The sequence below is a fragment of the Pygocentrus nattereri genome, chromosome 26 (assembly GCF_015220715.1).
Source record: "Pygocentrus nattereri isolate fPygNat1 chromosome 26, fPygNat1.pri, whole genome shotgun sequence".
NCBI lineage: Eukaryota > Metazoa > Chordata > Actinopteri > Characiformes > Serrasalmidae > Pygocentrus > Pygocentrus nattereri.
In genome coordinates, this window is record NC_051236.1 from 15,649,154 (window position 1) to 15,667,242 (window position 18,089).

Below are 18,089 nucleotides of genomic sequence, written 5' to 3' on the forward strand. Positions count from 1 at the left end.
CACTAGAGATGCACAGCCGGAATCAACCAAGATTGGAATTGACAGATTTTGCTCCACACATGTAACTGCCAATCAAACAGTTTATTATTATGAAATTAGTTGATCTGTGATGCAATTCTATGACTTAAATATCATGAGTGAGGTAACTGGACACATGCTATATTTAAGTGCTGCTACTACACCTTGACCAAAACGTTTCTGTATAATTATGCATGACTCACTGAGCTAAATATCCAGCTGCCTCTTATTTTCAATGTGGCACTAGAGGTGGGTAATATGACGATACTTATCCAATATGTCACAATGTGTTTATCTGAGCATGTCGTAGATATTGGCACCACTCAAAAGCCACTTCTCAATTTCATGTTTGATTAGAAAAAGTATAATTTAGCTGGCTTTTGTGCAGCATAGTATGTGCAAAGTTACAAATAACATACAAATAATTGTACTGATATTTTTTGATATTTTCAGATATGGCACTAGTTTGTCTGTTCTAACTTATAGGTCATATAGGAAAATACAGGAGACGTGTTTCATGAAAACTTCTTAAAGTATCATGAGAATTACGTTTTGCTATTTCACCCACCACTATGGTAGCATTTTATATGAATCATGTTATAAACTGTTAAAAATTGAGGACAATTTGTCAGTAGATAAGAATCTGTTATAACACTCCAAGATCGCTGCATTTCATCACAGTAAAAAAAGGTAAGTTAACAGAACACAAATCTGTGTCTTAAGCTCGGTCAACATATTATTTGAATTTTAATTCATTCACACTTTTAAGGCAGCCTTTTTTAGCACTCCTTGATATTCCTAAAAGACCATGAATTAGAAAAAGAAATCTCCAGCCTGAAACCATTTACATTACAATACATAAGAGTTAAATGAAATGGTCATATTTCACAACAAAAACCACAATACATATATCCTGAAACGGGCATATTGTTACACCTCTACTATCAGCTATAAATGGAGGAGAGATTGTTTTGCAGAAAATTGGCCGCTCGCAGTGGGGATCCATAGTTTGGCCTTTGACTGAGAGCATCTCCATCTCTCACTGCATGTGTGTGAGCTGCCCATGTTTATGGTAGCAGAGCACTCTGACGCAAATTCACTCCACTGCTCCCCTTTTTCCAACACCACTGTTGTTTTTCCAGCCCTTATGAGGTCTCAGTAGGTGGGTGAGTGCCCAGTGTGTGTGCTTGTGAGAGAAAGAATGAGAGAGAGAGAGAGAGAGAGAGAGAAAGAGCAAAGGAGAGAGGCAGAGAGAGAAAGAGACAGTGAGAGAAAGACAGACAGAGAGAGAGACAGGGACAGAGACACACAGTAAGACACAAAGAGAAAGACAGAGAGAGAATTTATGAGTGTGTAGGCGATCCTGTGGGTTTGCGGGTGCATTCGGGGGGGGGGGTCTGCAGAGGTGTTTGTTATGCTAGGAGAAATGTGGGTTTTGTGTCTATGTATGTGTGTGTGGGGCATCATGAGGTGACACGGGCATATTTTGGGGGATTTGGGTGGAGCTGGCAGACGGCCGACCTGAAATCAGAAGGAAATGATGGCAAAGAGACCACAGGAATCTCGCCACATGGTGTGTGTGTGTGTGTGTTTGTTTTGCTTTCTGCATATTGTACACACTGACCTAGACATTAGGGTGTGTTTTTGTGCTACACTACAGTTTTATACTAATTTAGTTTTTCATACTCTGTGTATGTCAGTGTGTGTTTTAATGTGCTCTGAATGAATAGGAAACATAGCCTTAACACAACTATGTAAGTTTGGGCAATATGGAGACTATGGAGAATATGAGAGAACTCAAAACTTGGTGAAGGACGGGTCTTCCAAGGATGGAAGTCAATTGTCTGCTACTGTCATCATATTTTCATCAGTATAATGTTCATTTTGCGTTTAAGACCTTAACATTGACCTGGACGTTCTTTTTGAGCCTGTGTCAAAGCACTTTTTTTTTTATCTCCAACTTCTCACATATATCTCTCCTAAAAAGTTGAGAAGAAAAAAAGCTACATCTGCACTCCTCTTCTTATTTGGTCTGACAGTATATTTTCAAACTGTGCTCAGTCACTGCTGACCACTGCCCAAATATGTGAGAGTTTGAGGAAAACAAGCAGGACAAAGGTGTTGTTGAATTTGATCCACGTTCAGTGGTGAATTATTACTGCTGAATGATGTTGATTCGTTGCTGATGACGATGCTGCTTAACAAAAAAGCATGTAGTCATGAACTTAATTACACATCCGTGCTATTGCCCAATGTGTAAGATGGGACTGCATGTCAAATCTGCTGAAAGCACTCACATCAACAGTGTTAGGACTATCCTCCCATTTTTCTGTTAAAGATTCCAGAAGTCTAGGCGACTGACTCTACATATCTGGAGTGGATACAGAGGACAGTTTGAACAGTCTTTAAATACCATCCTCATGACATAGACACAAGCCTCATGGCCCCCACCTTCAACTAACACTGCACCACTAAATACCAGTCTGAGTTAGCAAGACAAAAAGTAAGGCTGTCCATTTTCATTCTGATTCCAAGATCATTTGATACTCACATTTATACCTAATCCCTAATCATAAGGGATACACAATGATACTGGAATCATATCAGTATTGGAAGATAAATGTTTCAAAACGATTGGCATTGACAAGTTTAAATTTGACCCGTATTTCAAACTGATTATTGATGAAGCATTTGTACTCTAGAAGAGCAGAACATTTAGCTGGCACAGGCATACTGTGCTAAAATCACAAAACATTTATTATTAGTTTTAATTTTACTGCTTTTGCAACTCTTTAGAAATCAATGTTATATTTCTCCATAAAGCCAATCCACATAGATGCAGTCCCAATTTTTATATTTCATAAATGTACAATGTAGGGCTGAAAGATTGTTTTATGTCAATTTAAAGAGCACAATTTTCATGAGCTGTATTTATAATTATACACTCCTAAAAAGGGTTCTTCAAGCATTCTTTAGTAAAAAAAAAAGGTTCTATATACAACCATGAACACCCAAAGAACCTTTTGCATGATTAAAGGTTTCTCTGTATCATGAAAGTGTTCTTCAAATTGATGGAGAATGTGCTGTAGATGGTTCTACATAGAAGCTTTTTGAAAAGGGTTCTATTTAGCACCAAAAAGGGTTCCACTATTGCTACAAGCCAAAGAACCAAGAGTGTATCAACACTATTTGCCTAGGTTTAAAGTGGGCAAATTTAACATGGAGCTTCTGAATTGCCTTTAGATGAATTAGAATAATCAAAAGTGACCAAACACCCAGTTTTAAACATTCAAGCCTCTTGGCCAAAATGACAGACCTAGACCTGAACTTACATTAAAAAACTTTACTTTTAAAACTTTACATTAAAAGCAATTGGATATTGTCCCTAAATCATTCAGTTCTAGCAGATCATGAAAAAAAAACGACATTGACAATGGCACACAATGTAGGTGCATCCCTACTAATCTTAATAATATGGACTTATAGTAACAGAGCTTGCATCTGTTTTTCACTACAACTTTCTGTCTAATCCCAAATTTGAGTTCAGATTTCTGAATCAGTTTTGCAGGGGGAGTAGGGGAAGGGGGAATTCCAGTCACAGAGCACAGAGGCTGGTGTTAGTCTGAGTCAGTTGAGTCTACACTGGTGTGGTGTTACTCCCCTGTCTGGAGACGGCTTACAGCATCATGACTAACCTTGTATGATTAATGATACCTCCACTGTTGGTGAGTGACCAGGCCCCAGCCAAGCTTGGACAGAATTCAGTGGTTTAATAATAATCTCTCAATGGATTGTGTAAGACTAGAAATGAACTTAAGCCCAGAAGGGTGGTTCAAAATATGTAGTTTCCTGAGAGGGACACATCTCAGCAAGCTTTTATCTCATGCTCTTTCCCAACAGAATGCACAGTCGACTTCCAAACTTTCACATTCTACTTTTCTACGTAAAAATCAAAAGCTTTAAAATATATTACAATATGTTCAATGTAGACCTCAACAACATGGCATAATTATATTTTCATATGGGTGATTCATGATCCCTGACTATAAGTGAGTTGAACCAGCGACTGACTCTATCTGCTGATTTCAGGTCAGTTTGCATTTTCCATAATGACTCATATTAGGATTTGGGGGAAAAAGGCTAGAATTAGCGAAGCTCTTGTAAGGCTTAAATTTTATTATCACTGACGGCTGATTAAGCATTTTTGCCTGTAGATTTGTGAGTTTGGCTGTCCAGGTGAAGCAACTGCATTCAAAATCACTTCTTATGCAGATTTCACTGAGCGTGGATCACACGAGATAACACATGGCTTGAAGCAGTGCCCTACCCAACTACTATAAGCTTAGAGCAACAGTGGTGAACCATGACTATTAAAGCTAGGCCTTCAGTTCAGGGCATATATGTCAAAAGTTGTTAAAAATCATGACAAAAAACACAAAGTATGCTAACAGCGATTCACATAGACATTTTGTTGTCATTCTAGATAAAACATGGACATCCGAAGCTTGTAAAAGACACGCCATGTTTTATTTGAAACGTAACATAATTTACTGCATAGCAGTTTTAAAGTGACTCTGACTAAAGAATCCTGACATAGAGCTGCTGTTGTTTTCCATTTCATTTAATGAAGCACAGTACTACTTCAACGCTTGCGGAGTTTAAATACCACACTGATGTGATTATTTTACACAAAAATGAAGTTAAAATTAAGACATGTATTTTCATACTTTCAAAGAAATCATTGGGCCATCTCTGAAGGCCTAGAAGCCCCTGATAGTTCCTCACTATCAAGCTCACAAAGACTTCAGATTCAGCAGAGAAAGCTGGTTAATAAGATTCAAATTTCATGGATGGTAAAAAGAAACATAAAGTAACAAAGAAATTCAAGAAGACACTGAGGATAAGAGAGCTTTGAAGTCATTCTTCAAACACACACAAATGCCTCCCAGTGTTCACTGGCATAAGTATGCCGCAAATGTGACTTGAGATAATGCTCATTGATGGTCTGGAGGGGTCACTTCTGGGGCATGTATAAAACTATGTATGAAACGGGACATGCTAAACAGGAATCAACACAAAGGAGAGGAAGTAGGAAGAAGGCTACACATGATAGGAAGGAAAACTTCTACAGCTGTTTGCAAAACAGTTCCTGATATTTTAAAGTCCATGGCTTCACTACTCAAATGCTGAGTGGAGATCAATGTTTTTTTTTGTTCTGAATGACCTACATTTGAATAAAAGAAATGAATGAGCCAATTAAATAGCTACAAACATATAACAAGCTCCTGCACAAACGATCGATTGGGTATGACAGAACCTTAGCTCAGGCTGTTTTAGTGAAGCAGTATAATGTCAAAATAACAAAAGCATTTTGTATACTGCTCCATTTCCCATTTTACAGGCCTCATTTGGAATATCCTGTCAGCTGTACAGGAACGATTCAATCCTATTAGACAATAATAAGTAGCTTTTCATACTCTGGAGGAAAACACAACTGCATTGACAAACAGTGCCATTGTTCTAAATGTTGTAAACAGCTGAGATGGCCGACTTTAGCTATGTAAAGCGGCCAGGCAGTTTCTGTTCTCAACTCTGTTGGAATGTGTAGTCGCTGAAAAGCTGTCTACTGTTGAAACAGTGTTAACCTGAGATGTACTTGAGAATAGCTAAACTGTGCAAACAGAAACTTGATCCTTGTGCAGACTGGTTGGGGCCTCTATCCTATGTTCTAAGAGGGCCTGTGCCTAAAGAATGCTGAACTGGGGCTAATTACAGTTTACTCAAAGGCCACAAAACAGTGACCTATCAGCTTTCGAGTCAAATAGGCTGCTAAGCCCTAATCTAAATTTGCTGAATGAACATGTGTCTTGGCATCCACCCTACAATTCATACAATAACCTAAGGTTTCCTGTTCAGCTGTGGGTTTAGAAATACAGCCAATGTTGGTGAAAACAGCCATGACAGCAGAGCTAGCAGTGTTTTCAATGCTAATGCTTCAGAACATATCAACCTGCTATCTTTGCCAGCCAGAAACAATCAATTTAGTAGAAAATTGGGCTGACTGGGACAGGTATACTGTTTTGACAGAAGTATTACCAAAGTTGCCCACACTTCTAAGGGCTGTTGATGGCCTTGCTGATTGTAGCCTGAGTGATGAGACAGGGAGGTGTTGGAATGTGAATGGTAGTCATGCTGTTAAAATGCAGCTGCTCTCTTCGGAATGAATCTAGATCTTAACACCCTGTCTCTCACCACACACACATCTACTCTACAGAACGCTGAGAGCTTATATAGTTTAGATTGTCATTATCAAATGACTCACCTCAAGGGAGAAGCAAGGCCTCATCTGTCTCTCTTAACCACATATTAATCAAAAGCAAGTTTTACTGTTCATATGATACCTAACATAAAAAAGTTGTTAAGATATTACACTCCTAAAACACCGAAACCACATACACAGCCTCTACTCAAAATACAGCCTGCTCCCTAGACTCGCTTACTTAAAAATGAAAAGAGAATCTTTTTAAAAATTCTACCTTCAAACTGACAAATGATGGCAACAAATACTAGAAGTCAACAGACACCCAAATATTTTCCATAAATACATCCTCAAAACCTACTTTTACCATTTCTGTGGCTTTTTTAAATTAATAACTGAACTTGAATTTTCTAACTGATGTTTGATAACAGACACAAACAGAAAAAGTGTAATCTAACATCCATACAATGTACATGCACGTAAATAAGATCCAGATTCAGTGAACTGCACTGCACTGCTCAGCTACACTGTAAAGTTTTATTCATTTATATAGTTTGCAGTAAGTTGTACTGTTGAGTAAACCACACTGGCAAGTCTGCGAGACCTTACTAAGAACCTTGATGCAGTTTGAGTGGGTTGAAAAAGGTTTTTGGGGGAGTATTTCCAGAAAAGATTTGGGTGACTACTGACTTTTAGTGTTAGTTACATTAGCCTCATGGTTCCAACACTAAATTAAAGATTGAGACACCAAACATTCTCAGCTGATCATGGTTTTACCTATTCAGCTTACTCCAGACTTTTTCACCAAACCATTCCTTTGTCCAACTTCTACACTATATATGTTCCATACCCTTTAAAGGCACTTCTTAGAACCATACATCTAAGCCAAGAACCATTTAAGAACCGTTAAGCATGTTTGTGAGCTCCTGCCATCAAAAAATTATTCAGAGAGGGCTGAGTGGAAAAAGACTACCAATATCTAGAGCTCACAGGATGTCTAGTCCATACCGAAAAAAATGACAGTCGATTACAGCAGCAGACTGGACAATGCCACTGGCAACATTTCATGGGTAGTCAGATTCATACAGACGCAGCTCATTCCATGATCTCCTTTCATCCACCGTCTTGGCTCAGCATGAGCTCTCGTCATCCTCTTTAGTTTTCTGTAATCTCCTCTGCGGAACATGTAACAGTGGATTAGCTGTGAGCCACTGAACTGCAGAGCATACAGCAGAAGTAGAGGTTCTCTTGGTGCCCACTTAATGGGTCAGTGTTACTGCTGGGCTGGAAAGCCAAGCCAAGGCAAAAGACACCGGCTGAGAAAGCCAACTGTGAGGTCAAATTATGATACTTGCGGGGTTTGGTTAAATATGTACATAAGCACCCGCACACGCGTATACACCCAAGCAATGTCTCAGGAAAGGAATGTGTCATCATTAATGTGATGGGTGTGATGATGAAATTTGTGACCAAGAGTGTGTCTGTGGGAGAGACAGAGAGAGAGAGAGAGAGAGAGAGAGAGAGAGAGAGAGAGAGAGAGAGAGAGAGAGAGAGAGAGAGACAGAGAGAGAGAGAGAGAGAGAGTGAGAGAGAGAGAGAGAGAGAGAGAGAGAGAGAGAGAGAGAGAAATTGACAGGAATAAGACCGCCCGACCTGCATGTGATGCTCCAGGCACTGGACAATGTCATGTCCTCTAAATAACTCTGAACAGTAACATCAATAATACGTGGAAGCAGGAGAAATATGACAATTTGACTGAAGAACTTAAACAACTTGATGAAAAGCAGCGATGTACGATTATATATTTCTACACCCTTAGATGTTTGGTGCCTAGGTAACTAATCGAGACCAAATATAAACTAACAATCCAGAACAAACCTATAATACTGAAAACACATCTATACACACCACTTTCTTTTTTGTGCTGCTGCTGCACCTTTTCCAAAATATCTTAGCATAATTATACATAATTCATTGTGCTAAACAGCCAGCTGCCTCTTACTTTCAATGTAGCACTTCATTTGATTCATGTTATTTAAATAGGCAACTGATTTCTCTTTCAAGAATTTGATATAAGTTTGTGTCGCAAAAAATGTTAATTATATTGCATCTTCAGCTAATAGTACTGGAAACGTGGTAGTGTGTTTCATGTGTTTCGTTTACCCTACACAGTGCGAGCTTTTTGTCCAAAAAATCTGATATGGGCTTATTTGGCTCTAAAACCCATAAGGTAAGCTCATCCTTATACTCAGAGCAAAAAAGTTTTTAAATAGTATCAGAAAAAGATTTAAGATTTTATGACTTGGAACAATAGTGGAACCCTTTTTAGTGCTAGTGGAACCCTATTTAGTGCTAGTGGAATCATTTGTAAGCGAATATAAGAAATACCTTTGGCTCCCTAAAGTAAAAGTCCCTTTCAAAAGACAATTCTTAAAAGAATCAAGCTTATAAATGAGATGTGCATATTTGAATAGCCTTTTTAAAGTTTAAGGAACCTCCACATAATATTAAGGTTCTATAACAATCACATCCAAACCAAATGCCATTTAGGTACCTTTATTTTTAAGAGCACAGGCAATAACATCTCTCACATTTAAGGAAAACACCTTACAGAAACACTAAGAGAAAAGTCCCACAAAGTTAAATGAATGTGCAACCACTGCAGAGCGACTGCAGTACATTAGATATTCATGGAAGCCTGCATTCAGTGCAAGACGTTCCATAATGTGCAGCATCTTTTATCCCATGTAGGTCTGAAATGTGGATTCTAAATAATGCATGCCTTCTTTAGTGCCCTGAGCAGAAAGCTTTTCAAAGTCAGTCTCCGTCTACAGTGGCAAGCAGAAAACGGGCTTAGATTCAGCCAATTATTGCATGTAGATATGCTGTCATGGTGGAAGTTGACCTTTTGACCTAAAACAAACTCCAATTTGTACCATGAGAAGGGATTTTGATTTCTCTTGCCAGTTTTCTTTCACCCAGAACATGCAATTTGGCAGATGGAGACAACCTAATCATTATCATCAGCCAGACCAAACTCAGCTGTGGGCCCAACTATGCCAAACCTAAGCCTCCATCAGACCTGCATGGAGGCAAAGATTATCTGATATTGCCAGATTTAAACTCTGGCTTTGAAACAAGCTTAACATATGGCTGCTCATAAAATCTTGCTCTAAAAGAGTCAAATTGTGTTTGGTATGTTGCACAAAATTCACCCACATTCTCTTCCACAGAGGCTTTCACTAGGTTACCGCCTTTTATCCAGCGCCAGACGAGAAGCCATGGGAGAGTGCTATGTCAGCTTTTTTTACTGCTGTTGTTGTTGTTAAATGATGTATGCAAACTAAAGGGCCAATAACCATGGCAACTGTAGTTTGGTAAATAGAAGGAGAGTGCCAGGATGGAGCTCAAGCAAATAAAGAGATCTGTCTCTCACTCCACTTTCTTTCCCTCACGTCTTTACCAGAAGGCCTTTTTTCGCTCACTTCTTATCTTTCATGGATTATGTTGTTCTGTCTAGTCCGTCCCTAGTGATGATATGCTCGAAGATCTTTACTCATTCTTCCCTCCTTAACTCTTTTAGGGGATGCTCTCAAGCTGCCATCTTAACGAGGGGCTTCTCAGGCTCTGCCAACTCATTCTGCCCACGAGTCGAAAACCAAAAAAATGCTGGCACTGTGCCGCCCTTGCACGCCCCCTTCCCACACAAACTACAGTGTCCCTATCTATTTCTGACAAAAAACAAACATCTTCACCCACACCATCTGCTCAGAAACATAGAGAAATACAAGGGAATCCTAATTAAATGCTAATCTTCAGCTTGGCTGTTTTAATCATGTATGTTTTCCTGTTAATTTATGCTGTCAGTGATGATAATGGCTGTGGAAAATGCTAGCCTCACTTCTGAGACAAAAAAATATGACAATTGTTATCAATTATATTAATTAATAAAATAAGGTGATGACTGAAATACAGAACCACCACTTACCTATGCAATACTGGCATTACACAAGTTACACAATTTTCCAGCCAAGACTTAGCCTACATTTCAGCTTTTCTGAACTCATATGGTAAAAATCACTATAATTTAGACACGCGGTTAGTAATACCTTCCAGTGCGGAAGAGAACTTCTGTCAGCACTGTACAAACATCTCTTGTGCAAACAAAAAGAAAAATCTAATTCTGAAGTTATACAGTGCAAGGCTTCTGGATAACTTAGCAAAGATGGACAGTATATACAGTAACAACAGAGTTATCCAGTATTCAGATCTGCAATGCGAACCAGAGACAAATGGAATCGAATGCTTAGAAACTGTGATTCTCTTCTTAATTCTGTTCTCATTCTCATCTCAGTGCTCCTCCGAACTTATTTAAGCATGCATCTCTACAGTGAATGCTTTCTTAAAGAAGGAGTGTAGGAAGTGAAGGAGGAGCACTTCTGCTATTCTTAGAGATACAGTGAGTACACTTTAGGAGATGATTTTTTGGGCTGTGCTGGTTGCCACAGACACGAATCTTCTCACTTTCCCCATAGCGTATGCAGTGCGAGGAAAACAGATTTCGGAACAGATTTTTGAATCACATATTTTTTCACCTCCCGCTTAGTTACTGATTTAATAATATGTTGTAATATCAGCCAGTTTATGCGGAATTTATCTGGAAAACAACATGTTCTTTGTCCCTGTGATTAAGAGGCTTTCACAGCCTGAAAGCTGGTTTCAGTTGATCCCTTTCTTAACTTTAAAAAGTTCAATGCGAATGTATCACTGTTACCTTTATATGCCTCTGCTTGCATATAAGGTCACATTTCTTTAAAAAGACACTAACATCACAAATGTTGTAAACATTAACCAAGCCAAACTCACACTGCCAATGTTCTGTCTGGATTCTTGGCAACTCTGTATAAACTATAGCCAACTTTTGCACTTCCACATTCTTTAAGGTGAAAAATAGCTCAAATAAGTGCATATTTCTTTGTTCCACTCATGCAAAGTCAAACTATAGATCCCTCTTACTGTTCAAAGATTGACAAACACAATCCTGTCCTCAGTACGGAAGCTCTCTAACACACAGCTGTATAAAGGCAGAAGCCATTCAATAATTGAGGAGCTTGAGTTGCATACAAGTGAAGTGCAGCAGAAGCACAAAGACACAAAGACCACAGAAAAGATGCTGAGATAAAGCTCTAGATATCCCTCAGAGGAACTGAGTTTTATTCACTGTCAACAAATGCACTGATGATAAAATCAAAATGCTTGGATGCTGATGCATGTTATGAGCCCTGCACCGTTGGTTAAAGGGCCAAAGATGAAAAAAGTATTTAAGTATCACCATGTATTTAAGCTCATTTTTGATACTGATATTTTCATTTTTTTCCTTTATCTGACCCACTTGTTTGGTACACATTTTGCCTGCATTACACGAATGAATAGCTGTTCATAACAACGTATAACTCTATCAAACAAAGCCAAAAACGGGGTCAACTGCCACCGATCTAACAATGTACAGTCAGGAAGGTAATCTGTGTGGAAATATTTCTGCAAAGCATTCCTGTGACAGTAATAGAAGGGTGTATTGTTTGCTCGTAAACAATGAAGGCTCTCACTTGCCCCAGGGGCACGATACACAGAGACTGCTTCTACACCACACCGGCTCAACCTGCTATAAACATGACAATAAAAGGACTTTTCATGGAGATAGATTTAGACCTGTAGGGCATAAGAAAACACTGCACATAGACAGTCTGCTCTGGTCAACTCTAGCCTGCCCAGGGTTAATGTTGTCTTGTCTGACTGAGCTGTCACTGAGTTCTCCTTTTCTGTAACCTAATAAAATATATAAAACTGTAGATAAAAGTGCTGCTGCCTTACCTTCTCTGGGTTTTCTTCACTAAATGGCTTGAGGAACAATGCCAGCAATGAGTAACAATGAGAAAACAGCACAAAGCTCAGTGAGACCTGACAAACTGTAGTACGAATGGGCGTGGCTTTTAGAGAAGACGTAGTCTGGGATGGGGCGTGGCCTCTGGCTCCCCTTCACTCCACCTCATTGAACTCGAGACTTGCACGAGCGCGCAAGTGCTGTGCCAAGTTATAACAATGCTAGTTTTATTTAGGGATAAAAAAAGAATAGCTATAGGTTTAAAATCCTGCCAGACGTTGGTGGAAAAATATAATAAAAATAATAATAATAACAACTGAATTGAGGCTAGTTGATTCAGATGTGCTACATTGGTTCCACATGAATAAAACCTACCACACCACATCAACAAAGTTACTCACGTTCAGTTTCCTTACTTTTCACATTAGCTGAGCTGATGTATTGTATTGGGGTAAATACGAGGTAGCCATTTGAATGAATCAAGTACATTCAAAGTACTGCTTATCTTTCAGTAGAACTACATTACGCAGCAGCTACGCTTCCAACCCATCAACATCGAGGCGTCAAGCCGGAGAAATGGTGCGGATTCATTTCCAACGCCTTCAAGTCATTCAGAAGTGAGTAAGACTGGGCAAAGCTACTGAGAGAGGAAAAGCGTGAAGAGCATGGGCGAGTAGAGCAGCATCCGTGACAAACGGGCCCAGCCCACGTGAAACCGAGACCACAATACGTCTACAGGACAGGTGGATAGAATAAAACAAGTTAGGTTCTAGATAAATGTCAGAAGATTATGTATTTACCTCTTCACGATCCATCACACATCCCAGTCTCTGCGTCCCGTTACATATGAATAAATCTCCACGAGTTCTGGAGGTGAAACAGCGCCTGTCGAGCGGCTCTAAAATAACACGTTTTAATCCGCTTCACGGTTATATTTCTCAGAAATGAACTATGCTAAATGTAATTTGTAGTAAGACAGCCAGTGTCGTCGTCCACGTCGCGGAAAGAAAGGATCCGGGGAAACGCCTTCCGTATTGTGCATTGGAGTATTGTTTAGGGAAGCGATCCCTCAAAGCGCGCTGATTGGATAAAGGAGTTATCCATCCACTGAGCTCCGTGCGCGTAATTGGACTACAGCGCGAGTGGGCTCCACTGAAAGCCTATCGCGCAATAGCCCTGCAATATCGCCGGGGTCCCGCCCCTGTCTGATGCAAATAGCGAGAGCAGACACGAGGATTTAGGGAGAGAAAGGAGGAGTGGCAGGATGGAGAACAGGAATCTTCACGTGGGGAGATGCACAGTTTACTGATAGCCAGAGATGGGCACATTCTCTCTATCTGTTTGTTCTCTTCGAGCTAGATATTGTCACGCCTGGCACAGGCTCAAGGTTAGTCTTTCACGTACACAATCACAAACCGACCAGGAGGAGAGGCATAGCATAGGGATGCTAACGACTGCTTGTAAAGAAAAAACAGCAACAAGTAGTGCCCCATCTGCATTTTTCAGGCAGAACTATATCAGCTTCTGGTATTCTCCGAATATTACAGCGCCCATATGAAGGGAACACCAAATTTTCATCACATTTTCATTTTGAAAAACGAGCCTTGAATGTAGTATGTAAACCTACTCATTTACATACATCCGCCTATTCTGCCTTCAGCAGATTAAAGGTTCTAAGGGCAATATTTTAAACATTAATATAGCAGCGATTAACTATTTTCTGTGCATATAGGCAGTGTGCTTCTATGATTCTGAGGGGTGGAGCTTCTGAAGGAACACTGAAGGAAGTTGTGTATTTGTTTAGCTACTGAGTTGAAATATCAACAGTCGCTCCCCAGAATCGTATAGTGCATCTTTAGCGCCTCCTATTTATGCTTAAGTTATAAGGAGTGTTTCAGCCCAGACTGTTTTTTGAATGGAGCGCAGTACAGGGCAACCAATCAGAACAGAATCCATTATCATATAATCAGCCTTAAAGACGCAGTAACAAAAAATGGTTAATGGATAACGTGAGGTTGGAAAATAGCAATGTAAGAAAACAAGGAGACCAATAAAATGCAAGAAAAATGCAGGATATGGACCCTTTACTGTTCATATGACGTACAGGCTTAACTTTGACAATTAATGGATACACAAGATGAAGTGAATCCTCCTTCTCTTACTTGGAGAATGTTGCCTCAATGGGTGTGTTTACATGCAAAGACTTTTGCCAATCCGATTGACTACAATCGGATTACAGATTCAGACTGAGGTGTTTATATGATCACTCTATTCAACAATCTGATGAAAATCTTCGTTTACATGCCCACTACAAGTAATCAGATGCAAAATGACGCGCATGCGTGGAGCAGCGCTTAGAGTAAACGTTACCATGACAGCGAACATCACGTGAGGTCCAGTCGGCGTGAGATGAGTTTCCAGTTGGCGTGCTTGAGTTTTTAATGGCTTTAAACTGACGTCAGACTCAGAAAAACGTCCTTCACATGCACTTATAAAGGAAGACCTCGTGCTCTGAGACACAGAAGCTGGCCGTCCGTCCCACCGCCGTCTTTTAAAGCTCAGAGTATAAACCTCGTCTCTGCAGACCAGTTTCTGCTCCGCTATACTGAACGGTATAAACCTCTCGCTATGACGCGCCGCGCATGCGCAGAACGTACTTACTCGTTCCGAATGGAGTGTAATCGGATTCAGGCGTTTACACGGCTATTATTCTTCTATTTAACGGATTATTTAGAGGATTACCTACCTCGTTCAATCGGATAGAAATTGTATTCCGAATGGCCTCAATCGGAATAGTCTAATCCTGTGTGTTGTTTACATGGACATACTCTATTCTGATTGAGCTATTAGTCGGATTATTAACGGATTATCAGGCTGCATGTAAACGTGGCTACTGACTCTTAGTTAGGTTACATTACATAATGTTGCAGAATTTTGACAAACAGATATTCCTGTTTGAAGACCTTTAAATCGTCCAGATTTATTGCCAGGTGTGTTGAAGATGAATAGTATCAGATTCCTTTATAAGCGTTCCTTCCTCATTCAGTTTTATAAGAAAAATGCTGTTATCTTGGCAAAGGGAGGGTGCACGAAGTGCTAAATGCAGGAGTGCCAATAAGTGTGAATTGTGCAACGCAAATGTTTGTTTTTGGTTTGCTTCTGTATTAAAACAGTATGATGTTGCACAGTTATGACTGAAACTGATTCTTGTTGATGTCATCATCGCCATTACACACCAGCTTGGTGAAAATGAATTTAATAAAAGACATATGTTCTTTTTCATAATCACGCAGACCATAAGGAGCTCTTAAAAACATCCAACATCAAAGATTAAGTTCTGATTTTCCTTTTATTGTGCTATACTCTGCTCTTACAGCACATATTAATATTCAGATGGTCATGAAGACCTTGATTAGTGAGATCAAGTGTTGCTGATGATGAGTTTGGAGACAAACTTCAGGAGCAGATCTGGAAGATCAGACTAGTGCTCCCTAGACTCAGACTCTGTTAGTGTCTTGTTAAGCATTGTGTACTCACCGGTGCTGGTGCTGTAGGTGCGGACGGTTGTTGCAGTGGGTGGTGGTGAATCTGAATCCACCGATGCTGTGTCGTCATCTTGGGAACAGCCTGCCTGAATGGCACGGAGGTAACTATGGCTACGGGAACGGAAGCATGTGGGTGTGGGCAAATCCGGAGGCTCCTCGACCCGCGAGTGAGAGCGCGAGTGCGGGTGTGTATCTCCAAACACAGACTCCGAACAGGACTCATCTCCATAGCGTTGGTTGATGTCTGAGTCCCGCACCTGGTGGGACAGAGACATGCTGAACTGAGCTGCCAGGATAGAGCAGTTTGTATGGGTTGCCAGATTGGGCAGAACAGAGCACGGTGCACAGCGGTGCATGGTGGTCAGCTGCTTTAGATTGTCTGTTTAGAATTAACAGTACACTGCAGGCCTACTTGGTGAGGAGGGGTTAGGAGCATGCTCAGTAAACAAGTCTGACAGGTGGCAGAGAGGTGACGAAAGACTAATCAAACTGTCAAAACTGACCCCATTCCTTTTAAGCTCTTAAACTTTAGACTTATTGTCCAGTAAGAACTGCGGATTACTCAGTTACTACTATTCCTACTAGTCAGAAACTACAAGAGGTATTGATCTGTTTAGCATTTCCACAAATCATTGCTGTCCAAATATAATAACGTACCTCCAAAATAGTAACTTAACAGGAAAGGGTAAAACAATTCTTAAATTTTAATGTGAGTTAACCTACAGAGATTTTACTCCACGTGATTTTGGAGCATTTTTATTGCTAAATTCATTGAAAAAGAATATATAAAACAAAATACAACAATTCAACACAATTATATCTTAAAGTCAGTAAACTGAAATACTGAAAATTGCACTTGGGTATTACAGTTATCAAAGTTAAATTGCATATTTTGTTGATGTTCTGAGTGAAAATATGTTAACACTTCTTTTACAGGGAACAAACTTAAGCATATATCTCTGCAGATATAGTGCACAATTAAAACATTTTTGATGACTTTAACATATTGGAAAAAAATAAACATCAAACATAGAATGTGCGATAACATTTGCAAAGGTCACATTTTATGTTATAGATTTCAGTGAACAAATAGTAATAGTGCATTTAAATATGCAAATTTTAAGTCCATTTTGAATAAATGCAGCTAAAACCAATGTAAACAACTAAAGTAAAGAATAAGTAAAGTAAAAAGACTTAGAGGTTAAATCTTTCAGCCAAACACAGCTGAGAGCAATACATGTGCACATGTGATGACATCCACCTGTGCAGAGCAGTTGGTGGGTGCAGTAAAACTGCACCAAATGGACGCACAGTAAGAAGTTGACTGAGAAAACGAACTCATACATTAACAGCACAGAATGGAAGAATTCAATACTCAATGAACTCGCAGTGGTGACTCACACTGTATGTTCTAGACAGAAGCAGCTTTAAGCTCCTATTCAGTGTCTAATAATAGCCACAGTGACTTTGATGGTGATGGTTCATTTTGTGTGAATGAAAAGGATCTGGTCAATGCCAGTGTCATTCAAAAACGTCAGTGTTCAGCATTAGCAGCCAAAGCTATTTCATTCCAGTGTGCTTAATTCATTCCAGCAGGGCTCTTATCCCAGAGCTGTAATTGATCATTTGTCACTCTGCTGAAGTGGTAGCACAGGGAGAGGAGTGGAGCGGGTTAGAAATGACACCAGCTAATCTCAGAGGCCCATGACATGCGCTTAGGAAGGGGCCATTTGTCAGTTTTTTTCCTCACTAAACTGTTAAATTTGACATAAATGGTCCAGTTATGTAACTTAATGGGGAAAATATGAAAATGAACTGTAACTGTTCCTTTGGAAACAGGTTTACTCTACATTCAAAATTAAATACACATCTTGAAAATATCAAGGAAACATGGTGCATTAAGATTTTTGAGCTCAACAGCTGCTTTTATAGCCATCCATACTAAAGTTCATTTGCTTTACCAACTTTTCAACTACCAAAGATTTCTTTCTACATCTAACATTAGGCTGACAGTAAAATATAATTTATGCTTTAAAGGGGAAACTTAGCCTACATTAGACTTACATCATTTGACAGATGATCTTATCTCATATAATCATGTTATAGAGGTATCTAATTTAGCCTTAGGAGTGTTGTCAGAGGACTCTGGATTCGTTCCTAAGCAGAGAATCAACTCCTGGCCTGCTGGGTGAAGAGCAGGTGTTACCCTACATCATACCAACTGACAAGATAAGACAAGACAAGAATTTATTTATTAAATACTTGTTGAGACACGGTGTGTATTCAGTAGCAATGCCAATGATAAAATTGTCCTTCTGAACATTAGACTGCAGTTTGCATAGTGGTTAACATCTCTGCTCTCTACACAAGAGACTGGGGTTCAGTT

At 39.6% G+C, this 18,089-nt stretch overlaps 1 protein-coding gene across 4 annotated transcripts in view; it reads right to left on the reverse strand.

Annotated features, from left to right (window-relative positions):
• dlgap4b (discs, large (Drosophila) homolog-associated protein 4b) overlaps positions 1–18,089 on the reverse strand; it is a 177,499-nt gene that overhangs the window by 10,999 nt on the left and 148,411 nt on the right. For all 4 annotated transcript variants that reach the window (XM_017697914.2, XM_017697911.2, XM_017697913.2 and 1 more), the window contains one exon: positions 15,696–15,960. In XM_017697914.2, the coding sequence (XP_017553403.1) occupies positions 15,696–15,960 (265 nt within the window). The remainder of the gene's footprint in view (positions 1–15,695; positions 15,961–18,089) is intronic.